This window comes from Babylonia areolata, chromosome 3 (assembly GCF_041734735.1).
Source record: "Babylonia areolata isolate BAREFJ2019XMU chromosome 3, ASM4173473v1, whole genome shotgun sequence".
Lineage (NCBI taxonomy): Eukaryota > Metazoa > Mollusca > Gastropoda > Neogastropoda > Buccinidae > Babylonia > Babylonia areolata.
The window spans coordinates 29,846,923-29,874,129 of NC_134878.1; the positions used below are offsets into that span (position 1 = coordinate 29,846,923).

Below are 27,207 nucleotides of genomic sequence, written 5' to 3' on the forward strand. Positions count from 1 at the left end.
AGCATTCATTAGTCAAGTTCTTGTAAGTAAATACTTGATTCGTTCCAACACCCCCCACACCTGCCCCCCCAGTTGTAAAAAAGACCCTGTTTTGCTTAAAAATAATCATCTACCTTTCCAAATGTGATAGTTTCTCACAAAAAGGGACTACATAAAAAGGAAACAAAAATCGCAATTCTTGTAAAACTAAAAGCAAATATCTGTATGAAACAATAAAATACAATACCCATATGTATAATACAAAGAATTTATTTTCCTGAAGTCAATATTTGGTTGATAATAGTAATAATACCTGGAAAATAAAAGAAGTGCCATCTTTTTTTCTCCTAATGTAAGCCAAAGTTTGGAATTCTCTCTATGGCTTTGTCTGGGGAAAAAGAATAAATCTAAATCGATAACAAACTAATGAAAAAATAAAAACTATTTGTAATTTTGTGGGAGTGGGGGGTAGGAGAACCAAAAAGAAGAAAAAATCCCTACAACTGCAAATCTTGAAGTCCTGTTTTGTCGAGAAATGGGGAATTATATTGACACTGATTCACTACACACAGAGTACACATACACACACACCACTCATTTGCTCTCCAACCCCCAACCCCCACCCCACTCCCCCTGAAAAAAAGGTATGGTTATTTACAATCTTCAGTTTGGAATGGTCAAAAATATTTCTCGTCTAATGTTATCTGGTTATAGATGGTCTCGGATTATGAGGAAAAATACTGGAATGTCATTTCACAAAGCAAGTGATAGTCAGTACACATGACACAAACAAAATCATTAACAGAAATGATCAAAGATCCCACAACCATTTGCACCCACTGGGGCAGTGAATTCATGCCTTCTGGGAACTGTGTCCAGGGCTTAGTATAATTATGAAAGGTGGGGGGGGGCAGTTCTCTCCTTCCAGAACCAGTCATGTACCCACTCACACCTGAGCTAAGTGGAAAAAAATTGGAGTAAAGTGTCTTTCATGGACGCAACAACACCATGCTGAAAAAGGGCCTAGAATCCGCATCACTAGTGAGTACAACACCATGCAAAACAGGGCCTAGAACCCGCATCACTAGTGAGTACAACACCATGCAAAACAGGGCCTAGAACCCGCATCACTAGTGAGTACAACACCATGCAAAACAGGGCCTAGAACCCGCATCACTAGTGAGTACAACACCATGCAAAACAGAGCCTAGAATCCGCATCACTAGTGAGTACAACACCATGCCGAAACAGGGCCTAGAATCCACATCACTAGTGAGTACAACACCATGCAAAACAGAGCCTAGAATCCGCATCACTAGTGAGTACAACACCATGCAAAACACAGTCTAGAATCCGCATCAATAGTGAGTACAACGCCATGCTGAAACAGGGCCTAGACTGCATCACTAGTGAGTACAACACCATGCAAAACAGGGCCTAGAATCCGCATCACTAGTGAGTACAACACCATGCTGAAACGGCCTAGAATCTGCATCACTGGTGAGTACAACGCCATGCTGAAACAGGGCCTAGAATCTGCATCACTAATGAGTACAACACCATGCAAAACAGGGCCTAGAATCCGCATCACTAGTGAGTACAACACCATGCCGAAGAATCCGCATCACTAGTGAGTACAACACCATGCCGAAACCGGGCCTAGAACTTGCATCACTAGTGAGTACAACACCATGCAAAAACTAGGCCTAGAACCCACATCACTAGTGAGTTCAACACCATGCCGAAACAGAGCCTAGAATCCGCATCACTAGTGAGTACAACACCATGCAAAACAGGGCCTAGAATCCGCATCACTAGTGAGTACAACACCATGCCGAAGAATCCGCATCACTAGTGAGTACAACACCATGCCGAAACCGGGCCTAGAACTTGCATCACTAGTGAGTACAACACCATGCAAAAACTAGGCCTAGAACCCACATCACTAGTGAGTTCAACACCATGCCGAAACAGAGCCTAGAACCCGCATCACCAGCAAGAACTGGATCCGATTTGGCCTCGGTGCCCCCATGCCCCTTCATGCAGGACCAGTGGGAATGAACTTGTGGGAAAGGATTGCACAGACGTCTGTATTATTCAGCAAACTAATCATCATTCACACAAAAACCATGCAGTTCTGCAGTGACTGGATTGTCCCTATCATCCTTCATATCAATGCAGAATGCACACAGTGTGGTCAGTTCTCCATTTCTCCCTCTGACAGGCGCTATAACATTGAAAACAAGAACAAAAGAATCATCTCACAACGATCACAGGCACCCATGTTAAAAAAAACAAGAAGAATGCAGAATATGACTAGTGCGAAATGGAAAAGGTTTCAATGACAAAACAAAACGAGTTCGTGATCTTTGGAATGTCAAAAAAAAGCTTGACTGGATCACAAACTTGTATGATATGAGAAGAAAAGCAAAAAAGAAAAACCCCACAAAACTCAGTTTGGATTTTGTTGTTGTTGTTGGAAACAACCTGGTTCAAGTATTTATCTTAAGATTCTTCTTCTTCATCATCGTTCTGTAACTCCCACATACACTCGCATGTCCACGAATGAGCTTTTACACGTAATGTGTATGATCATTTTTGCCCAGCCATACTCCATTTTCAGTGTGTTATTCTGAGATTGGTTGTTTTGTTTTTTTCAACTGATGCATCAGATCAAAAACAAGATAATTCTTATAAGTATTTTAGTATCTTATTTCTCTTTTACACACTATATCCATAATAAATAATACATATCAACATTCACCATTCCTTCCTATATCTCTGAGAGTGAACATTTTGATTCTTGCAGGAATCCCAAAACATACAACCCAGTTTTGTCATGGTAAACCAGCAGCCACACAGGTCACTGAATAATACAAAAATGAAGAAAACACAAACCTGGTTCAATAATAATACTCGTGTGAAATGGAAAGAACAGCCATCCTGGCTGCAATGAATTATACATATTTACAACAAAACAGGCAAGTTTGTTTTATCTTTTTCAGGAAATAATACAAACAAATAAATTAGTTAACAATGAAGCAACAGAAATGTGTTTCAGTGGGACCACCCTGGCAAAACACACAACAAAACACTTAACAGTGCCACATTCGAAAACCTTTTCTCATTTCTTCTGCAATGCAGGCAGTCTGCAAGCAATTTGTGATAGAAAAATATATGAATATAAAAATAAGCACTCAAACCGTCCTTGTATGCTTTCACACAGATGTCTTATATACTGACAGTGACTGACTGACAAATACACACACACACACACACACAAACTTAGCTCGACCTGACAACCACACACTGACCAATTTGCAAGCTCCCACAATCAAGATGTCAAAATACAACACTGAATTGTTACCTAATGCATTTGTCAAACTACAACACTGAACTGTTACTGCTAATGAATTTGTCAAACTACAACACTGAACTGTTACCGCTAATGCATTTACATTTGTCAAACTACAACACTGAACTGTTACCTAAAACTAAGTGATGCATTTGTCAAACTACAACACTTGAACTGTTACAAACTACAAGTACAACACTGAACTGTTACAAAATGCATTTCTCAAACAACACTGAACAGTTTACCTAATGCATTTCTCAAACTGCAATGCTCAACAGTTTCAAATGTATTTTCATTGCACAACCGCTTCAAACCTATATGGCCTACATGTAAATTTATTATAAAAAAAAAAAAAAAGAAATATAAAAATACTGCAACATTATTTCTCTCTACTGGCACAAACACGCTTGAGTTGATCAATACAAATATAAACCTTCAAAGCAAATCATGTTGATTACAGCCCATCCAATCACATCCAATCACAAGCGGCCATGTTCATATCAGGAACATTCTCACCACTTCATTCAGTCAGCAGTCATTCTGGAGCAGTGACACACTGAACAAATCACTGTCGTTATATATCAAGATGTCATCATCTTGGGGTTAATTTTTTTTTTTTTTAAAGTCCATTCAACAAACCATGTATGTGGACATTGCAATCCAGTGTCTCAAACACAGCACTGAAGATCATGTAACTTGGATCAGAGAAAGCTATGCATTGTGACATTTACTCTTCAAAAAGGCAGATAAAACACTTACCACAACTCCACAGAACAAACGTTACTGAGATGCACATTACTTACAGGTTTGTTTTCTTGTTGTTGTTTTTTTACACAGGCATTCATTAAAGTTGCAAAAAAGTTAACATTTTCAAATCTGCTCAAAATGCATATTGTGTCATGAATTGCTTTCCAGGTTACATAATCACATTCAGCCTAAAAAACATTAAAAATTCAGTTTTACTGTTTTAGGACGCAAGTATGTCTAAAAAAAAAAAAATAATTTTTTTTTTTTTAATTTTTAATTAAAGCTTTCATAAATGAAACTGGCATCAACATGTACATTACATGTAACACTCAACAGACCATGAAGAGAAAAAGTCTCTTGTGCACAATCAAGTCCAGTTCAGTCATTCTGATCCACCATCAGCCCCATCGAAGAGTAAGAGTAATATATGTATATATAAATACGGCATCCTCCTATCGAAGACGTTTCAGCCAACCGAAAGTAACTGGTGAAAGTTAAAAAATTTAAAAAAAATAAAAATTAAAAAAAAAAATATATATATATATATACATACTGCATACTCCCATCGAAGACTTTTCAGCCAACCGAAAGTAACTGGTGAAAGTTATATATATATATATATATATATATATATATATATATATATATATACTGCATACTCCCATCGAAGACTTTTCAGCAAACTGAAACTAACTGGTGAAAGTTATAAAAAAAAAAATTTTTTAACCAAAAAACTACATATTGCAAACAGAAAAAAAATCTAAATTAAACCAATCATCAGATCATGTAGCTTATCACCCCAGAAGGGGGCCGTTTCTAGGACAAATACCTGCCTACTGCTAAAACCAGTTGAGAGAGAAACCAGATTGATGTTAAAAGGTCAATAAACACAATGTTAAAAAGACCGGTTTACAAACATACCTCGCTCAGTCCATGTAAGACTGGTATCAATTCAATACTGACAAAATATGGATCAACATATAGTTCAGTCCTTGAAAAATTTACCAGAAAATTATGTTTAAAACATCGATTTCCTTAAACTGAAAAAAAAAAGGGGGGGGTTCAGGAAGGCATCCCACTGCAAGGTCTTCATGGAACTTAGCTATAAAATGTTTTAACTTTCCTCTCTATCTCTTGTTACAACAAAAGATTTTGATGTCTTTTAAATCAAACCATTTCCTTTTTCACTATCTAACATTTTTCATTCCATCACTATTACATTTCATTTTGTGAAAAGGATCTCATTTTTCACTATTTCACCTTTATTTCAGTATATTACATTTGGTATTCTTCAAATCAAACCATCTTTTTTTCTTTTTTTTACTCCCCCCCCCCCCAATTTCACTTTCATTTCTGCTTGTTGCTGACTGAGAAGACTATGATGGGAGCGGAAGAGTGGAAGAGACTAAATATTTTTTCATGTCTGTACAAGATCACAACATGCTTTACTGAATAAGTACTTCACAAGGAAATAATTAATTTATTCCGTAATTACCAATTCACTAACCCATCTTTCTCAGTTTAAATGATCGCATTCACAAAACAACTAATCAGGTTCAGTGTTAGCAATACCACCACATAATTTGTGCCATACTGATAACTCGAGCAACTGGTTTTACATACACAGCTCAACTGCTAGCGGGAACTTCAAAACAGCAGCGTATCCCAATCATAAAATTGTGGGTGAGCTTCGAACATTCTTGATAATTTAAAATAAAAAAATAAAAAAGGATACTGAGTACAGTAATCAGTTTTCATTCCCCCTATTGCCTCACCTCCCCCCCCCCCCAATCCCTCCTTAGAACATTCTAAACCAGAAAAAAATAATAATAATAATTCAAGTAACATGATTTACTTTCCTGACTCTGCCAAACACAAGAAAACAATACAATAAACAACCCTTTTTGTCAACATTTTCAGTTCATGGGAAGCTATCACTGCATTCCACCTCAATTTCCTTCTTTTTTTTCTCCTTTAAGTAAATCACCACCTTCAGAAATTATACACTGAACTAATTGAGAGTCAAAGCTTGTTTCCATGATGAGACAACACTAACTTTCAGCCACCATGGGTCTTATGGATGAAACCTTGCTAGTTGCCAACTGAAATGGAAGTTGGCAGCTAAATCTCAAAGTAAGCAATGCAATGATGTATTCCATGCTGGACACAAAGAACAGAAGCAGGGGCAACATTAAAAACATAGTTTCAGTTTCAGTAGCTCAAGGAGGCATCACTGCGTTCGGACAAATCCATATACGCTACACCACATCTGCCAAGCAGATGCCTGACCAGCAGCGTAACCCAACGTGCTTAGTCAGGCCTTGACGTAATGAATGCCTAACAATCGGGCACACTGCCAGGGATTGTCCAAACCAAGCTGTGTGTTTAACCTGTGGTGCTGATGGGCATAAGAGGGGGGACCCTGTGTGCAACCCCCAACCCCCCCTCCCCCATCTGAAGGCTATCGCCACTTTTGCATAACTTCAAATCAAGGGTAAAAAAAGGTCACAATAAAAACTAGTCACCGCTTCAAGCTTTCCACTCAAAGTTTAAAAACCTTCCAGAGTGATCTATTGTGATAGCATATTAATGTGCACCCACATTCACTGTGCTGTGTGGAACTGTGGGGGTTAGTCCTGTCCATCCTCAATCCCAGACTCTTGATAACACATTCGCTCATTCCCTGGGAAAATAAATAAAGCCCAGCTAACCACACATCAAATCAAATCATGGTGCTTAGAGCCTCGCTGACCACCAAGGCCATCTCAAGGCTATCGCCACGTTAACATCTACTTCAAATCAAGGGGAAAAAAAGTACAATAAAAACTAATCACTGATTCAATCTTTCCACTCAAAAGGTTTAACCCTTTTGTCACTGCCCTCCATCGGATGGTGAAAGTGCTGCTGTCAAGCACCATGCCAGCAGTGCTGTGAACGCTGGCACTGCCACCATATCGACTGCCAGGGAACTCTTTGAATATTGCCAGGGAAGCAAGCTGAACAAACAGCCGGGAGAGGGCTGCCAACATTTCCGACACACATACTTCTTGGTGCCATCTGAAGACATCAGAAGCTTGTGCACTACTACATTTTTCATTTCAACTTAAACTCTTAGGCAAACCTCAAAAAAAACATTATTGACAGTAGTAGTAGCAATAATAATAATCATCACCATCCATACCCTAACCATACTGCACGAACACAGTTCAGTATTATATAATCACTCAAAAATAGGCAAGGCTTGTCAACCAGTTTACCACATACCAACTAAGATTTCCGCCATACCAGAAACCTAATTTATAATAGTCCAACCATACTTGCTGAGCATAGTTAATTCACAATTTTTCCTTCAAAACCCAGCAGTTATGTTTCCAATAACAACTGTAATATAAGCATACCATAAATCACTTAGTTACTGATAACTAAGTTAGGTTACAGTTATCCAACAAAATAAACAAACAAAATATCTCAAGTCATAACAGAGATGACACATACCCCACGAGTGTAGCAGAGGCACATGTGTACACCACACTGACCGCCAGTCTGACCATCCGGGTACGGGTAGTAAGTAACTTCACTACCCTCCAGCATGGAAGCAAGTCACACCGGCCAAGACCCCTTCTGCTCCCCAGACAACGCGCACTAAACTGTCCTGTGGCCTGCATCTAGTGAACTGTTTTTCATTCAAACCTAACCGTATCAGAATATGCCTAAATCCAAATAAGAATAGTGGGAGAAACCGAATGAGAATAAACAAGGGAAGCAACTAACCCTTGGATGATATTTAACCTGGTGTATTAATTAGCTCCCTTACTCATAAACTCGTACTCATAAACATAATTATCTATCTCTATAATATCCCTACCACACTACTATCCTGCAGACTTCAAACTGAAGTTCCCCACCACTAGAGTGATTGTGGATGCTACTGAGATTGGAGTGAAGCAGCCATCAAATCCTAGATCACAGAAAGCCAGCTTCTCTTTGTTACAAACACTCCAGCACTGTCAAGGTTCTTGTTGGTGTAACACATGGAGGACTGACTTCCTACATCTCAGAGGCCTATGGTGGGTCAACGTGCAACCAGTGGCAGACAAATTGTGGAACACAGTCCTCTTACTTGTTTGTGTGAGCCAGGAGACTCCATAATGGCTGACAAAGGCTTTAATGTTTAGGGTATTTTTGCACCCATGGATATCCATGTAAACATCCTTGCATTTTTCAAGATAAAGAATCAGCTGGCAGCTTCCACGCTGCAGACAGACAGACAGAAAAATTGTCAGCACGACAGTATATGTAGAGAGAATTACTGTAATGGCCAAAGTGTTCACAATTTGCCAGAGGAGACTGAACATATTGGAAACCAAACAGCCTTCCCAAATTGTTACAGTGTGTTTCTACCTATGTAATTTTAGAAGGAATGTGGTCAGCAGATTTGCATAATATGTTTTTCAGTGTATATTATGTGTCATACCAATGACAATATGGTAGTTTTTGAACTGTGGTGTACTGATTTGCATGAGATAAGTTTATGGTTTACAGGTTTTTAATGCACCATATTATGTGCTTGATCGGCGACATTGTGACGCCGACTTGAGTTCTTAGGTTTACCTTCAAACCCTGCTTTATCTCGTCTCTTTTGAATCTTTTAAGTCTTGATCCCTCTCTGAGTGATATTATTCTAACAGCACTTTCTCACTCACATGCAAACTCATACTGAGTTTGTTTCCTTGGTGTGTTGCCCATATCTGTGCTGAGTGTGATCTGCATGTGTGATTCACAAATGTTGAAAGAAAGCAAGCAAGGCTCAATAACCTTCATCAATTTTTTTTTTTTTTAAAGAACAAATTGAAGAAATAAGTGCTCAAATGTGTCAAACTAAAGAGGAGGAGGCTTCCAATCCAACTTGGTTGTGATCAGATGGGCAATAGTCAGGATGAAGAACTTTCAAGAAATGTATATATCCATGAACTGAACTTGATTTGTCCACTGGGCTACAAACAACAGGCTTCTGACTGAAGAACAAGAGGAAAGACCATAAACTAACCTTGTGTAGTCCAGTGGGCTAAAAACATGATTCCAACTGAATGAATGAAGAACTTAAGGAAAGTCCATAAAACACTGATACAGCCGTCGAAAACTTAACAGCAGCAGCAAGTGGCAGATTCAAATCCACGATCAGTCGGCAGATCATCACTTTGGTCGTTGTCACATCATCATGCTCCATTGTATTTTTCTTTTCTACAATTTGGGGCTGAAAGAATGAAGCCATGGAAACTATCCTATGGCTTTCTCATTGTCCACATGTGTCTTGGTATCGCAGTGCTGAGTACAATCAAACAACCCGCCATGCTTACACAAGAAGTCAGTTTGGCAGAAAGCAAAGTATGGCCCCTTCTTTGATGACACCAGACAAGGGTATTTCTGGAGATAGGAACTGATAAACTTTTGCTCCACCTTTCTTCGTTTCTTGCAATCTGACTTCAATGTTGAAGTCTGCACAATTTCACAATCTGATTCTTCGTCTGATGTTATGCGCTGCCGTTTCTTGGATGGCGAAAGAGAGACAGATTCGGTTCTTATATGCACTTGTGCTTGGGCACGAAATTGCTGAAAGCACTTATCATGAGAACATTTGTGCGCGGCGATGGAGAATAAAATAAAGAAACTCAATCCCATGAGCTGAAAAATGCACACCACCAGCTGAAGAGAAAAAAAACCTGGATCTGTGTTTGGACCGCATCAGGAGTGAACCATATAGCCAGCAACAAGGCATTGTGGAGTTTGTTGTATTGATGCTTAGCAGCGTAGCATTAGCTTCAAAAGAGGAGAATGCTACGCCTTGGTCGTAGTTTAAACAGGTCTGGTTATAGTTTGACTTCATCTCTAAAAGTTCCATCCATGTGAAATGTAGGGGTGATAATACAAATCATGCACTCATTCAGACATTAGCCATTAATCAACAGTAAGCCATTAATTAATAGCACCACACCCGATGCAGATCCAACATCAAAAGATTGGTTTTCTGTGGCACATCTCACAAAACTGCAGGACAGAATGCCAGGTCATTGTGTACACTCAGCAAAATCTGGGATGGAAAAAAAAGCCTTCCATGCAACAACAGAAAAGATCAGCAAGCAACGCAACAACAGTTGGGGAGAAAATGTGCCAGTATATGTGCACATCCGGAACACCACAGATCTCTGAGCAGAGCAGCAGGTGTCATCACTCATCAGACATGTGCTGCTCAAATGTTTGGACGAATAACCAGACTCCAGTCAAGTATGGGGGCACAAAAAAGTTCCAGAAGTGTTCAGAGCCTGAGACCCCCCAAAATCAAACCACGTTATTTATAGCCCAGCAGACTGCAACAGGGTCATATCAGGGCTGAATACCTCTAAGTTTTTCACCCATCATGCAGATAATGATTGTCTCGATAGTTTATGTACTCAATACATTTCAAGAAGTGACTGGCAAAATCTTTGGAACCAGCAAAAGGACAGTAACTGGTGTTACAACTGACCCTGTGGAACGTTTATCAAGTGCATGCATGCTTTTGTGTGTCATTTATATCTATTACACCATAATGCTGGTTAGTTTGTCCTCATTTCCACAGCTCCAGTCTGACAGTATATGATGCGAAATGTAAAAGTAATAATACGAATCATAAACTGATTCAACTAACCATTTATTAATCGTATTTTACCTGATCTTTATTGATCAGTGCCCACAACATCAGCACTAGGAATTTCGCTGCCTGTGATTTTCATATTGATGAACTCTCCATGGAGTTGTACCATGAGGAGGGACCCACCGTGCGGCCAGTTACAGTGTATGGGATGACAACTGTCTACCATGTGCTGGCTCTTTGCTGGCATTTGGCTCACAGCATCATCATTCACAACTTGAGAGTTCAAACTGGATGTGAACTTGCCCTGGACTTGCAGATCTATACGCAGAGACAACAATTTTCTTAGTGTTGATCTTGATGGCCCAAGGGAATGTACTAATTAACATGCTCAGTATTCCCAGCATTACAGCGTGGAAACACTCACTGAGGGAGCGACCCAGGACGTCCTCTCTGGGTTCACAATGGGACTTTAGCTGACCAGTGTCCAGCCCATGAGCAGCGTGATAGGAGCAGCGCTGCATGGAATATATCCACAATGTTCGCCACCGCCTCAAATTTCCAAGGCAAGCAGCAGAGAATATGCCTGCCTTCGTAGCAGGCATCATGTGGATTTCTAGTTCTACCCTTGGAAAGTCACTGCCTCCTGTCGTGTGGCTACCAAATCATTTTGTTCCCAGTCTGCCCAGCCTTGCATCTGCTACTCCAAGACAACAGCTCCAAACATCTTGTGATGCCAGTATCCTTGCCCCGGAAACTTAATAGTGGATGAGTATTACCATGTCATCAAATTTTGAAAGCTCATGAGAGTGCAGTATTAAAGCCATTGCCTTGAGCACACTTTTATAGATTTATTTGTTTCAGATGGTTGACATTTCTGATTTGATGGTGTAACTTATCATATCACTGGATCATCCTGTAATGTCCCTTGCGACTTATTGGGTGTTTTTGCTTGTTTTGTCAGTGTCTGATGTGAAGTGTGACTTAAGTGTCATTTTTCATGTCTTTGTATTTTGACTGAACTGTGGATCTTTCCTCAACTGGTGAAGGATCAGCTGAACCCTAGTGATTTCATCGAGGTGAAAGTTCTTCAGGAACGCAGGTCAAGTTCTGCCGAGGCAACTTCTGTTTCAGTGGACTTCATCACTTCTGTAAGTATATATATATATATATATATATATATATATATCCATCAGTCTCACCAAGCTTAATGCTATACTATCATGCTTAACACTTTTGGACTTCTTTAAGCCAAGTTTTAAATTAAAAAATTACCCTGATACCAGAACTTAAAACATGAGTAACATTGATTTTGGTCCAGAAGAAAAATGAGTTTGGGAAAAAAAAAAGGCATGTTTTTTTCACTATTCTAATATATGCCCATAACATTTAGTGCAAGCTGTTAAAAAATATTCTTCAACTATTCTTTCCGGACTCATATTCATGGAATACTTAGGTGTGACCATCACAGCAGAGATATATAGCGCAGACCTGGACTATTTCAACTTTCTGTGTGCAGGTCCCATAGCCAGTAGCAGATATGACAGGTGCCCCCCCCCCCCTTCCCTTCCTCCCCCCCTCCCCTCCCCCTCCATTTTTTGTTTCACATGGGATATTTCTTCTTCTTCGGCAGACATACTCCGTTTTCAAAGGGTGTGACTGCTGTGTATGTTTCCTCAACCTACCAAACGCTGACATGGATTACAGGATCCTTAATGTGTATAAATTTGATCTTCAGCTTGCATATACACACAAATGTTGACCTGGGAGGTCGGAAAAATCTCCACCCTTTACCCACCAGGCGCCATTACCGAGATTTGAACCCAGGACCCTGAGACTGAAAGTCCAACACTTTAACCACTCGGCTATTTTGCATTTCTGCTTCAGGTGACCGAGACAGATACAGCGGCTGCTGGTGCTGTGTGGGTCAGGTTCCTGAAATCCTGGACCTGGGGTGGCAAGACAGCATGGAAGTGGGAGGACACAGCAGTGTACACAACAAAGAATTTTGTATTTGTAATTGTATTTCTTTTTATCACAACAGATTTCTCTCTGTGAAATTCAGGCTGCTGTTCCCTGGGAGAGCGCGTCGCTACACTACAGCGCCACCCATTTTTTTGTATTTTTTCCTGCGTGCAATTTTATTTGTTTTTCCTATCGAAGTGGATTTTTCTACAGAATTTTGCCAGGAACAACCCTTTTGTCGCCGTGGGTTCTTTTACGTGCGCTAAGTGCATGCTGCACATCGGACCTCGGTTTATCGTCTCATCCGAATGACTAGCGTCCAGACCACCACTCAAGGTCTAGTGGAGGGGGAGAAAATATCGGCGGCTGAGCCGTGATTCGAACCAGCGCGCTCAGATTCTCTCGCTTCCGAAGCGGACGCGTTACCTCTAGGCCATCACTCCACATATCAAGTTTCTGAATCAGATGTCATCACAAAAATGGAAGACAGCCACATGCATGATGATGAAAGACATGTGTTCTGTACCATCGACTCAAAAAATTCCCCGCTGTGAAAACTGTTCTGTTTTTTCTTCTTTTTTTTTCTTTCTTCCATATCCATAGTCCACCACTTCTATTACAAAAGCCAGATGAATTGATCAGAAGGAAAAGTTTATCAATATCCCAGGTTACTTATTACCTGTGACAACGTACAAATTTGTCGTCACATGCATCTGTGTGAAAAATAACGTGTACTAAAGTTCTGCCAGCACACTGAATAGGCTTGAACTTATTTATCATCACTTTTCAACATAGAATTGTCACATCAAAACCAAAAAAACAGAAGAAAAATCACCAAAGCAAACCCACAAAACACAGTTCATGACACAGCATCCTAACCATGTAGCTCCTTCGTGTAAATAAGACTAAAACTGGAGAGGCAAAAGACTACCCATCTAAAACTGTCAGCCATTCTGCAATCTACTGCTTCAGGAAATAGCTTGAGGCTAAACATACCACACAAAAAGTTTGTAGCAGCTTTCAGTCTCTCTTCAAGAAAAAAGACCAGGAGAACTCAAGAAGGCAGGTTTCCAGTATCATTCACCCAATAACCAGTCCATTCAGCAGCCAAAGCATGATGATGGTGCAACACTGGAAGCTCTTTGCCACATCAAGAGAAAAAAAAACTATTCTGCAAAGCATGAGGCAACTTGTTGCTGCTTCAAAATTTCTGCAGAAGTACAATACAAAAATACAATTCAGCACAAGCACAAAACAGCAGTGGAAGAAGAATATTGACTGTATGCAAGAAAGAAAAAGGATGCTATTCAGAAAGTGAGAATGTTCGATGAGAAGAAAGCTGGTTTGCCTGGTCAACGATCTGCAACAAAAAACTTTAAGGCAGTTGAAAAAGGTGCTGGACTTGTCAGTCAAAGACTTGCATGCAGAGATGAACCATCCTGAGATAAACATGCATGTCCTTGGCAAATTTTCATCGTCACCGACCAAAACATATTCTGACAATGGCTCTTGTGCACTGCCTGTGCGAGATATGTATTCAAGATGGAGCCAACCAATGGCAACACACGGATACCTGTCCTGTTTATTTTGTGTTTAATTTTGTCCATGTGAGTTGGGAAAACAGCTGCAATGCTATACAATATGATCGTAACATGTTGCTGCATGTTAGGGAACAGGTAGGCAAGTCCATTGTGCTGAGATGAAATTGAAATGAAATTATGGTGCTTAGAGCCTCACCAACCACTAAGGCCATCTTTGTGCTGAGATATCTCTTCAATTCACTTTATCATGATATACAACCGTCCAACATAAACACCAACCGGTCAACACACAAGGCTCAGCCCACAAGTAAGCGCAAAAAGCCAGGTGGGGCTCTTTCAAGGTTACGCCAACAAAGTTTTCGCCCTCCTCTACCCAGTATCTTCCTATCCAACATCAGATCTCTACCCAACAAAACGAACTTACATCGGTTGCTCTTGCAGCTGCCACTTGCTGAATTCCTTTATTCCTTATCTTTTCCCACTGAATCTCATTTTTTCTTCTCGCTGAAATCCGCGAATTTTGCTGAAAATTTGGAGCCCTGACAAAGCAGCCAGGAAAGCCAAGAGATTCGTGCCAAAAACACCTCACAACTTGACCGCTGTGGTAGAGGCCACGTCTGACACTGAGTCACCGAACAAACGCTGGACACGAAAGGACTTCACGGTTCACCCATCCAAATCCATAGGAATGCCTTTTCATTGCGTTTTCATGACTTGAGATTTTTCACACATTCATGTCCCACATCTTATTCCTTGTAGACATGTAATTTGTGGAGTGCAATGAGAGGTTGCTTTTTTATTTGATTTTTCTTGATTACTGTTGTCTCTTTCTTGCTATTTGTGAAGCGCCGTGAGCTTCTCTTTGAGGGAACAGCACTATAGAAGAGCACTACATCATTATCACTGTAAGAAGCAGTAGTATTAATTGCGGTATGAGTAGTAGTAGTAGAATGTGTATACCTTGCTCATATTATCCATGAAAACTGAAAGCCTGTTTTACAAGTTGTGTCTCCTGCTCCCAGAATTTCCAGCTTCACTCCAGCCTGTCCAACTCTTTCACTTTTTTTTTTTTTTTTAACCTTGACTTTCTTCACACCATGATTTCAGCTGAGTGAAAATAATGAGAAGTTGGGGGCCATAAGACTTTGACCAGCACACCAGAGTGTGTCATGATCATTTTTTTTCTTTTTTTTTTTATTTTTTTTTTTCATGTGTTTGGCAGAATCAGGAAACCATTTCCTCATTTCTCAGACACAGACTGAAGCTAATTATTAATGTTTGGGTCAGTTTCACCACTGGACTGAAGCTATTAATGTTTCCAAGGGATAATTTCACGATGTTCGAGTTAAATTCACCATCAGAGTAGACTGAAACTATTTAATCAAATTTGGATGCAGTTTCAACATTAGACAGAAGCTACAAAAAGTTTGAGTTAATTTACCTGTTACTGTCACCAGTACTACCGAAACAAAAAAAAACAAAAACAAAAAAAACCTACTGGACCATAAATGTGTAGTACTTAACGCAAATAAAACTTTCAGCACCCTGTCAAAAAAGCTATCCACATAATAAAATGGGCTAGTCTGAGTGGCAATTAATGCAATGTCATGTCTTTAAGTTCAACAATCTCAAAAATAAAATAAGAAATAAAAAATATATATATTCAATTTTCCAATAAAAAAAATTGGAATGCTTATCATTTCTGAACAATCACAACGTTAATTTATGGCAATCTCATGTCTTCAACCATGTCACACACACAACAATAAATTGAAAAAAAAAAAAAACACACAAAAAAAAACCCCAAAAAACAAAGAGAATAGGTGCTGCAAAACATTTCTGAACAATCACAACATTAAACTTTTCAAAATATCACTGCTCATTGTCAACATCAATCTGCGAAGATATGTGCAAAAATCATGTGCAAGTAAGTTACAAATAATGATGTGCTGTCATCTCTTGTTTCATGCACACTTGTGCAAAAAATAATATATACAGTATAAAATGACTGTCAGCCGATAATGATATGTTGATCAACAATGTTGTAAAATTAAACACTCTCATAGTTAATCCAGAATATATGATATGTATACATGTAGGATATGTATTGTATATCAACAATGTCCTTAATAACACTGGAACACCAAACGTAAATGCAATGTGGAAGTTGGGACACAGACTCACCAGTTCCGTCACCATTACATTTTCCTTCTTGCACTCCAAACATCTGTCCATCCATGCCACATAACCGCAAGAAACGAACTTCAAGACAAACGTTTTCTGCCCAAGACTGGTTTACCTGAACTGCCTGCAACACAGTACAATACATGTACATGATACTCACATGAACTTATAACAGTACAACACGCGAATATATAAACATACTTGATACTCACATGAACATACAATAGTGCTAATATACACGTATATGCATACATGTATACAAGATACCCACTTTTGAATACACAGAACAAAGAACAGCACTCGCAATTATCATCAAGCATCATCATCAAACAAAGGAAAAAATGTTTGCGCTTCAGCCTCAACAGTTCTGGTACCCAATAGATGCTGCAAGAGAGAAGACATAATAATTAATAACAATAATAATGATAATAATAATAATAATGATAATAACAATAATGATGTGCCCTTTACTGACACACAACAATCAGGGGTGGAAAGAAATGTCAGACGTACTGGTTAACCCTTTCACCGCCATGGTCGCATTTCGGCACCAGCTAGGTAAAGCACCCATGTCACTGAAATGCAACTAGTTGATGGGCCTTTTGTGCATTAACCTAATGCTCTTAATTTGCAGTGGTAGGATTGGCCATTTTTTTCTACACATCACAGGGGAATCCCCAGCTATTCTTAGACACCATCTTTTCTGTGGTTCCTGCACAAGGTTAATTTGCACTCTAAACCGACTGGCGGTGAAAGGGTCAATTCAAGGCAAGAACCTGTTTTTCTGCCATTTTCACTTCTGTCCCACCCCACGCCCTTTTTCACAAACACACTTTGCCTACTTCTTTTTCAAATATTAGGTAATAATAATAATAAGTATTTATGTAGCACTGAATCTTGCGCAGAGACAAACCAAATCAAAGGAGGGCTAATCATGTATCAACAAGGAACTTCCCACACCCCGCACCTACCTCCACCGAATGTCTCCGCTTCTGTCGACCCGATCCTCGCCGCTCTCCGTCTAGGTGGCGCCACAGGATGGGGTTTCAATGGCTTGCAGGAATCACCGGCCTCTGAACCCTCCGATCTGGGGCCCAGGGTCGGCTTTGGTGGGACAGCTGGCTTCACTCTCCCCCTACCTTTCGGCGCTGTCTCTGGCGTTCCAGGCTGCGTGGAGCTGTTGCTGTTGCCGTCATCCAAGGAGTCTGTGGAACCGTTCGCTGAATTGTTATCTCTGCCGTCGATTTTCCTGCGAGGACGCCGAGGTCTCTGCGGACTGTCCTCAGCCCCAGCTGTTCTGGCTTGCCTGGGAGCTGGTTGTGGTGACGGGACTCTCTGATCAGCCAGTTTCTTTTCTCCTCTTGGAGACTGCAGCCTTCCGATTGACAGCTCAGACTGCAAGTGCATCATTTTTTTCTCCGCTTGAGGAGACAGAGTTTCTCCTCTTCTTCTGGTCTGTGGCTGATCCAGAAGTCTCTCTGCAGAGATAGATCTTTGCTCCCTCTTCTTTCTCTCCTCGTCTCTTCTTTCCGATGGTACCTCAGGCAGCTGTATGCCTGGGCTTTCCGGAACAGTCAGGGCAGGTGATGCACGTTCACCTCTGCCATGCGCCCGTGATGGGGGTACCGGAGGAGGCGGTCTCGATCTGCTATGATCCAGCTCAGGGGATCTAGGTTTACTGGATTTATCTAGTGCTGATTTTTTTGGTGAATGAGTCTCTCTCTGTTTTTCAGGTTTTCTGACATCTAATGGAGCACTGCCTTTATGGTATCGGAATTTCGTTTCAGTCACACTGCCATGAGGGGCAGCAGAATATGACACTTCTTTCCCACTTTGGGGAGAAAGTCGTCTTCCCTCCTGCTTTTCAGCAAAGTCTGGTGATCTAGTTCTTGTGTGGCGAATGGGGGGTGCTCTCTCCAGCTCTGCATCAGTTCCGCGATGCTCTGGAGATTTTCTCCAATGCTCTGGAGACGAGGGTTTTTGAGGTCGTATCGCCTGCACCAGCATCTTGATACCCGGGTCGGTTTTCCGTCGTTGGTGACAATAGACTTTGGCACGGCTCTCCGAAACGTCTTCCTGCCTTTCGCCATCAGAGTGAGGGTAGTCTGAGCAGGCAGCTCCCACCACAGGATCCGAGTCTGATGCCTCTGACTGGGTCCTCTCCGTGGTGCGGACCACCTCCACATCTTCATAGGTATCATCGACTGGGACTTCACTTCCATCATCTGCAAGAAATATACAATAATGATTTAACTAATCCTAAACTATGCTTATAATTAGTACATATATCTATGGTAAGCTCACAACGCTCTGACCAGCATGTTGGGTTTATGCCTACATCAGGCGTGTGCTGCTTTTCTTGCTGTTGTTTTAACTCAGCACTGCCAGTTTGCTCCCCTGATTTCCACCACAGACAGCCCATTTGTACGGTTAATTTTTTTTTTAATTACCAAAACAAAATAGGTTAAAAGTTATGAAACAAAATTTTCCAAACTGATCAGTAACATGTTAGCTGGGGATAAAATATCAAACTTCTTCCTTTTTTATGCTACATTCCAGTGAGACTATGAAAACCTCCGTAATTCTTGCTTGAAATCTGCACGCACTGATGACTTGTAAACAAATCCAGAAAATCTAATGCATTCCAATCCAAAGCACTGATCCTCAGTACTAAAAGCGTGCAGATACAACACACTGTATACAATACAACGGAAACCTAACGCATTCCTGTCCAACACACTGACCCCTAGCAACAGCTGGCTGACCCAGTTTTACATTTAACTGCTTATTTATCATCATTGTTGTCTTTTTTTTCTTTTTTTTTTTTTTTGTTTGTACGCTTATAGTTGACTTCATCAAGTTTTTTCGCCTTATACAAATTATTATTAGCAGTAGTTCTTTTTTTTTATGTATTTATCTATTATTTATTCACTCTTTTTTTCTTTTTTTTTTTCTCAAGGCCTGACTAAGCGCGTTGGGTTACGCTGCTGGTCAGGCATCTGCTTGGCAGATGTGGTGTAGCGTATATATAGATTTGTCCGAACGCAGTGACGCCTCCTTGAACTACTGAAACTGAAACTGAAAACTGACCGAGGCTGGCAGAGTCCTGTGCAGCAAACTCCTCCTGCACATACTGGTTGGCCACAGCATGTGACGGTTCCAGTGACAGGGTCAGGATGCCAGACACAGGGGGTGCGGGGGGTGGCTGGGGGATGTTCTCCTCCTCCTCCCCTGTCTCCTTCCCCCCTCGACTCCAGTGCCAGTTCTTGGGATTCAGCGCTTGGCTGAAGCGCTTTATCCGGTCCTTCCGGCGCCTCCGCTCCAATGTCCTGGAGTCACACACACACTGACTAAACAAACTGTCTGTTTGTCTCTTTCAGTCTTTGTCAACACTTGTACTATATATATATAATATAGTAAAGAGTGGTACCTATCTCTCTCCATTCACAAGGTACACAACTTCAAGTCATAAGCAGCACTGACTTGAAATTTGTGTACCTTGTGAATGGAGAGAGTTACACTCTTTACTATTTGTTAATCATCTGTTCCCCTGGATCAATTGTTTATAAATTCATTCCAAATGGTACTAAAATCACAACTGACGAAACTAGTGAACCAGGTGGTACAAGATGGGTTGGGTTTTTTTTTAAACAATCACAGAGAGAGAGAGAGAGAGAGAGAAGAGAGAGAGCATGTCAGGCAAATATACTGATATAGTGACTGTCTCCACACACACACACACACACACACACACACACACACACACATATACACACACACACACAGAGTCTCTCTCTCACAGACACACACACACACACACACACACACACACACACACACAAAGAGACTTGACAAACACATACAGACCACAGAGTAGAAAGAACTAAAGAAGAATCAATTATGAAGTTGATTTGTCTAACATTTGTAGTTGTATCAGTTGTAGTTGTAAGTCGGTTTCAAATGTTTATGTTATAATCAAAGTGGACACGTGCATGAACAGGGTCAGTCACACTCCCTGGCCTAGTAAGTGGACACAGTCATCACTGACGTTGTTAATATGTTATACAGCTCTTTCCCCAAGCAGTAAATCATGACCATCATACATTACATTTCATCATTATAAAACATCAGTTGCACAGCCACACAGAATTTAATCAATTGTGCCAAATGTTTTATGTGGAAACAACTGCAGCCAGTAGAGCACAGTGGGGAAAAAAAAAAAAACTGTGCAGAGAAAAAGCTTATGAATGTTTATTCAAGACTGAAGAACTTGCCAAACAAATCACCCTGAGTGTTGAAAATAACTTTTTTTTTTAATTCCCAAAACTGGCCAAAGCATGCAGTCTTCCATGCAATGTCACAAATGGTTAGCCACACCCTTGGGGTTTCCTTCTGAGTGTGTGTGTGTGTGTGTGTGTGTGTGTGTGTGTGTGTGTGTGTGTGTGTGTGTCTGTGTGTGTGTGTGTGTCTGTGTGTGTGTTTCTCTGTGTGTGTGTGTGTGTATGTGTGTGTGTGTGTGTGTGTGTGTGTGTGTGTGTGTGTCTGTGACTGTGTGTGTGTGTGTTGGTGTGTGTGTGTCTGCATGTTTGTGTGTGTGTGTAAAATTTTGAAATTTTTAACAATAATACTAGTAGCAGTGCAGTTCTTTATCTGTTGAGCCATAGAGTTTACCAGAAAAGACTTCACCACCTCAAAACAAATCAATGCAACTTTCATACTTGTGTATACTTTTTTCTTTTCCACTGTCTTGACTTATTTAGTTATTATTATATTAATTATTATAATGTAATTTTCTCAAAAATGTTTCACTGCAAATATAATTTTATAAATAATGATTCCACAGTCACTTTGGACAAAGTATGGATACATTATTTTATATATTATGTAATATAAATGCACAAACACATAACTTGAAGTGACAGTTAAGTTGGACTGAGTTGAGATGCCCAAACAGCCTAATGTCATTATCCGAAAATTATCTGCTGAAATGTGTTCCATTTGATGATTTAAAAGAATATACATTAGTTACAAAACACAGTAAGCTGAGTAACACTAGAGAGAAAAAAAACTATTTTCAAATTATCAAAGTCAAAAACGTAATAAATAAAAATAAATAAATAAATAAATAATCTGAAAATACTTAATCAAAATTGGTTGGTTTATTTTTATACATCCTGACAATGCAATAAACACTGTGGTTAAAAGAATTATAATTATAAAATCTTGAAATATGAATTATTGCTCACAGAGTAAATTTACTATATAAAATCATATTATTCATTATGAAAAAAAAAATCAATTAGAGAACATACAGTACACAGGTATATATAAATTTCTCGAGATTCTATCTAAACAGACAAGCACTATGAAACAATCAATATTCTCTTTTTAAATTTCACTTCTTTGTAAAGCATCTAACACTGACAAGCTCACCCTGAGGAAGAACTAGGGATGAACTCCTGGTTCACAGCATGGCGACTTCTTCCAGAGCTGCTGGCCAGTGACCTGGCATCGTCCTCGCTTTCACGACGTGGAACGATCACCATGTCCTCATAATCCGTTGCCACCTTCCTCGCCTGAGCAAGCTCCTCATACTCGCTCTCCTCAACACGCTCAATGCCCAAAGACACAACATCATGCTTTGGCGGCATGACAAAGTAACCATCAGGAAACTCCAGCTTCCGTTTCAGACCCAGAACGACTTTGTGGCGAACAGGGATGCGGATAGCTGTTTGGATAAGTGGGCTGATGGCCGTTGAGGAGCTCAGTGGGGAAACAAGTAATTCTATGTCTGTTAAAACTTCTAGGAGTTGAAGGGAAACTGGCAATGGAGGGTAGCTTGCGCCGTTTCCTTCCAACACAGACACATCGCCGCCGGGGGTTTCCTCTGTGCCGGAGATGATATCAGAAACTTTGGTCACTTTCAGCTGGGATGGGTTTTCAATGAGAACCAGGTCCAGCTCCAGATCCAGAGGCAGCTTCAGTTTTTCTGGCTTTTTCCCTGGTACAAGTCTCTCACACTTCACGATGGGCACATCACCAGTGGAGCTGTGTTTGAACTTCCAGGAGAAAGAGTCATGCTTCGTTACGCACAGCACGTCCCCGTACCTCAGTATGAATGGCTCAGGGAAATCGGCAGCCACATCAGCCAGTACACGTACCTGAGAACCAAGTGGCAGTGACATCATTTCAAAAACCGAAGAAAATGCCCGTGGGATTTGCACAAAACTTATATCAACCGATTCATCTATTGCAAAAAATTCATCCTTTTTGGAGTCTTTCACAAACAGTTTCTGCGTGCGTAATTTTTCATGGATAATCATTGCTCTGCTGCTGCTCAAATTGTGGGCAATGGTGTCTGAAGGTTTGAAATAAGACAAAAGAGTAGCCTGCACTGGAAGCTCATCTTCATGCTCATGAGCAAAGGTGCTTATTGGCTCTGGTCTAACACGTCGATTTGTCACAGGTTCTTCATATTCTGAATCTGAAAACAATCGCACTTTAAGACTGGAGTCCTGTGGGACAAACCAGGTGGTCTCTGAACTATCCCACGGAGACACTTCCAGCATCTCTTGTGGCCGCAACATTGTTATCACACCACTGCAGGATCCAAGTTTGTCTAAAACTGTGGCGTCCATGCTGCCTTGAGAACTGTCTTCCTGCTGCGGTGCGAGCAAAAGTCGACGGGGCACTTTCGCCAAGTCTATCAACTGTCGCAAAGTGTAAGGAGTATCGTCTTTCACCACTGTGAAATTCCCTTTGCACTTCGTGGAGAGGCAAACAAGTTCGCCACTTTCAGTGCGACATTGCAGTCGCTTCGCTTTGTCTCCGGCAACATCCTTCACTACTTTCACAAAGTAAAATCTGTCGCCCGGTTTCACAGAAAATCCTGGGAGGTATGGATCATCGAAAGTGGAATTGGCTTCAAAGTATGTGGGACAGTCCATAAGCAAGTCTGCTACTGTTGGGTAAGTTATCATCGACATTGGTCGTCCTCCTCCCCCCCTGGCACTGCCCTGGTCCGCTTCAATGCTACCTTTCGGTGGAAGTGCTAGAAACTGGACTGGAATGTCAGGATTCACCGTCAATTCCTGCTTCACGCCCGTTTTCTTTTCGGCAAACGACAGAGTGACAGAGGCGGGTGCCTTCGAGCGCAGAAGCAACACGTCGCCTCGTGTTATCGTTGCATCTCGAGACATAAAACTGCCACCAGTTACCGATACAGCTTGGGGGATATTATGTACGCGTATAAACGCTTCCAGTGATAGCTGAGCATCATCTGTGTACATAACATCATCGACGCCTCCAGTATCTTCGAATGCGCTTGCCATCTTCGTCTGGATTGAGCAGTTCCGTGTTCTCGAGTGTATAGGAGTGGTGTCCCTTTAACTGCTGAGCCTTCATTGCGCTTTCAGTTTTCGTTTCTGTTCGGAGGCGTTAATGCGTACTAAGTGCTTTGAAAAATAAAAAGTCAATTAAATAATTATCAAAAGAAAAAAGACTGATATTAGCGTAAATACAGCGTTGAAAGCAAAAAGTTTCAGTTTCAAGATGCGGTGCTCTATGTGATCGTTGTGTTTATCAACACTGGATGAGTTTCTCAAGGTGGCGTCAGTCACTATTATCATTATGATTATACGTTCGGTCAAATCCATATAAGATGCACCACATCTGCTAGGAAGATGCCTAACCACTGAACAGCATACTGAGCCCAATTAACGTACCGCTTAGTGGGAACTTGAGTGGATGTTTGTGCACCTCATATCAGAGTCGATGTCTTCACTACTGACAGAATTTTGCCAGCTAAGCCGAGGACAATACTTAATTATGCTACTTGCCATGGGTTCTTTTTTCAGTGCGCCATGTGTGTGCTCAGGTGGGGGGGGGGGGGAGGGGTGCGGGGGGAGGGGACTCGGTTTAACGTCAGGTCTCATTCAGACGATTCCATGTTAAGTTTGAATTTCCAGTCATACTTGGGAGAAAGGGTACGTGAGACTGGGAATCAGTCCAACTCAGGCCCTCAGCTAGTTAAGGACACTGTACTGGCAGATAACTGCATCGCAATGTTACATTCTGCACACTTTTTTTTCCGAACTAGTGGCCATATCATTGTATGAATGATAATGTGGGACTGAGTAAAAAGCGGCCGGTTTATTTGTTGTTGTTGTTGTTGTTTTTATATAAATTACAAAACCCTGAAACCACTAGGTAAGAAAAGCATTTTTTTTTTAATAATAAAAAAAATAAAATAATAATAATAATAATAAAAACCACAGCGACTCCAAAATAGATTGTGTACGAGTCATGATTTCATTTACGAAAATATACGTATTCTGAAGAAAATGTTACTAAAAGAGTAATCTGCATCTGAGTCTTAGAGAAATTGACAACTCAGTTCATCAGTGTGCATGCAGTGTATTTGGTATTGTGCCTCTTCTCCGTGTCTATATACTAAAAAAATAATTAAATAAATTTAATTTTTAAAAAGTTCTGCAGGGAAATGCGATGTAGATCGACGTTCCGTTTGGAAATCAGGAAGTTATAACTGCAAACAAATACTACGACAAAATGAGGGCCACTTTTACTCATCAAATAGCCTTTTAACGTTCATCTCCTCACAAACGCGCGCGCGCGCGTCAGTCCGTGCGCGCACTCACACAGACACAGACACACACAGACACACACACACACACACACACACACACGCACGCACGCACGCACGCACACACACACACACACACACACACACACACACACACACGCCAACCTTTTGATAATTGTTCTTTATTTTCGCTGAAAGCAGGAAGTCGAGTCAGTGAGACTGTCAACTCTCTTACTCCCAATAAAAATCATTTTGACTTGACACACCTAATAAACACACACGCACGGCACAATGACCAATATGAAAGAGAACTTGATGAGACAGGTGTACAAGACAGGGAGAGACAGACTGAGACAAGAGACAGGAGAGAGAGAGAAGGACTGAAAAGAGCAGTGACAAAGACGGACAGACACAAGTGACGCAGCTGGGCTACGCTGACTGGATTCAGTGACAGCTGACATGTATTGTACGAACAATGATATACCCTTGACTGTTAACGGACAGTTAAGTAAGGCTGGCAGACCTGACCACTCGACCTCAACCACCCCACGCTTTGTGACGACAGGACAGGAAAAAGAAAACGGTTCGTCATTCAGCCACGGTGTGACGTCAGTCAGTGTTCGGAGTCAATCTCCAGACCCAGGAGAGCCATGAACTACTGAACCGTTGACTCACGGTGCTCCATAATTTATGTGAGTCAGTCCACTTTCCAGGAAGCAGTTAGAGAGAATCTTGTCGCAAAAAACGGAACGAAAGACTATTAACTAATGTCACTGTTCTGAATAAGAAGATCGAGAGATCGGCGCCCGGCGACCTTGCGTGCACGGTTACCGACAACGTCCCGGTCGGCGACTTTCGTAAAGGGAACAGTATTACTTACTCTGCTTCTCAGTACGAGTCTTTTTTTTTTGTTTTTCACACACACGCGCGTGCGCGCGCGCGAGAGAGAGAGAGAGACAAATCCATTACATGACGACGGTATCAACTTGAATAAGTCATGTTTGTGGACATTAGGCTATATAGCCTACCAATGCTCAAATCGCCAACAACTTAAAGAGACGTGTCAGTCACAAACGTTAAAAAAAGATGATGATAATGATAATAATAATGATGATAATAATAATGATAATAAAAATAACAATTTAAAAAAAACTTTGGGGAGGCTGAAACTGTCTAAACTGCGGTTGACGGCACTGCCAGTGTTAGACATCATTATGTTGTTGTCATGCATAATTGTCAATAAAAACCAAATGTTTGTGTGTGTGTGTGTGTGTGTGTGTGTGTGTGTGTGTGTGTGTGTGTGTGTGTGTGTGTGTGAGTACGCGTGTGCCGTGTGTCCGCAGTGCAACCTAGTCGAATCGGGACAACCAATATGCCGCGCGGCAAATCGAATCGGGAATACACGGAATGGGAATTGAGCGAATCGGATACTACACAGGCGAATCAACGTGACACAGATAAAACAGACCGACAAGGGAGAACATCGAAAACAAAGGAAAAGTCACTGCGCTCCAGCGACAATAATTAAAGTTGTTTGTGTTCTCCGGTGACAAGGTTGGCTGGCGACAATTATAGACCGCTGCATGGAGAGTTAAACTTCCGTGGTGACATGACTTAGAGAGGCGCGTCACGTGATCTCCTCTTACTTTTCTTTTTCTCTCCTTTATTTTTCATTTTGCTGGTCAAGCTAGATGACCTGGACTTCGCGGATGACCTGGCCCTGTTTTCCCACAGTCACCAGCAAATGCAGGACAAGACAACACAGCTGGCAGCCACCTCATCACAAGTCGGCCTCAACATCAAGACCAAGATCCTCAAAATCAACACAGCAAGAGAGGACCCAGTCACTGCAGTGCACGGGAGCAAGCTGGAAGAGGTAGAGGCCTTCACGTACTTGGGCAGCATTATCGACAAGCAGGGTGAGCACAGACGCAGACGTCAGAGCAAGAATCGGTAAAGCGAGGGCAACATATTTGCAACTGAAGAACATCTGGAAGTGTGTCGATTAGCACGAAGACCAGGCTGTTCAACTCCAACGTCAAGTCAGTCCTTCTGTATGGAGCAGAGACATGGAGGACAACAAAGACCACCATCAGGAAAGTGCAGACCTTCATCAACAGCTGCCTGAGAAGGATCCTCCAGATACGCTGGCCCAACACTATCAGCAACGCAGACCTGTGGCAGCGTACCAACCAGCTGCTAGCTG

At 41.2% G+C, this 27,207-nt stretch overlaps 1 protein-coding gene and 1 pseudogene across 1 annotated transcript; one reads left to right on the plus strand and one right to left on the minus strand.

The window, feature by feature from the left end:
- The first annotated feature begins 1,357 nt into the window (after positions 1-1,357).
- On the plus strand, positions 1,358-11,837 carry LOC143280280 (uncharacterized; annotated as a pseudogene).
- A 502-nt stretch (positions 11,838-12,339) lies between these two features.
- On the minus strand, positions 12,340-23,741 carry LOC143279927 (uncharacterized). The gene is made up of 4 exons (XM_076584263.1): positions 21,833-23,741; positions 19,490-19,728; positions 17,371-18,624; positions 12,340-16,523 (listed from the first exon to the last, which is right to left on the minus strand). Exons 1-4 carry the CDS (start codon positions 23,728-23,730, stop codon positions 16,480-16,482), a joined length of 3,435 nt encoding a protein of 1,144 aa, XP_076440378.1. The 5' UTR covers positions 23,731-23,741; the 3' UTR covers positions 12,340-16,479.
- Between the last annotated feature and the right edge of the window lie 3,466 nt (positions 23,742-27,207).

Coding starts and splice junctions, on each gene's coding strand:
- LOC143279927 (XM_076584263.1), bottom strand. CDS start 23,730: ATGGCAAGCGCATTCGAAGATACTGGAGGCGTCGATGATGTTATGTAC. Junction 19,729..21,832: donor ATCCCTAGTTCTTCCTCAGG/GTGAGCTTGTCA, acceptor GTGTGACTCCAG/GACATTGGAGCGGAGGCGCC. Junction 18,625..19,489: donor ACAGGACTCTGCCAGCCTCG/GTCAGTTTTCAG, acceptor TATTTCTTGCAG/ATGATGGAAGTGAAGTCCCA.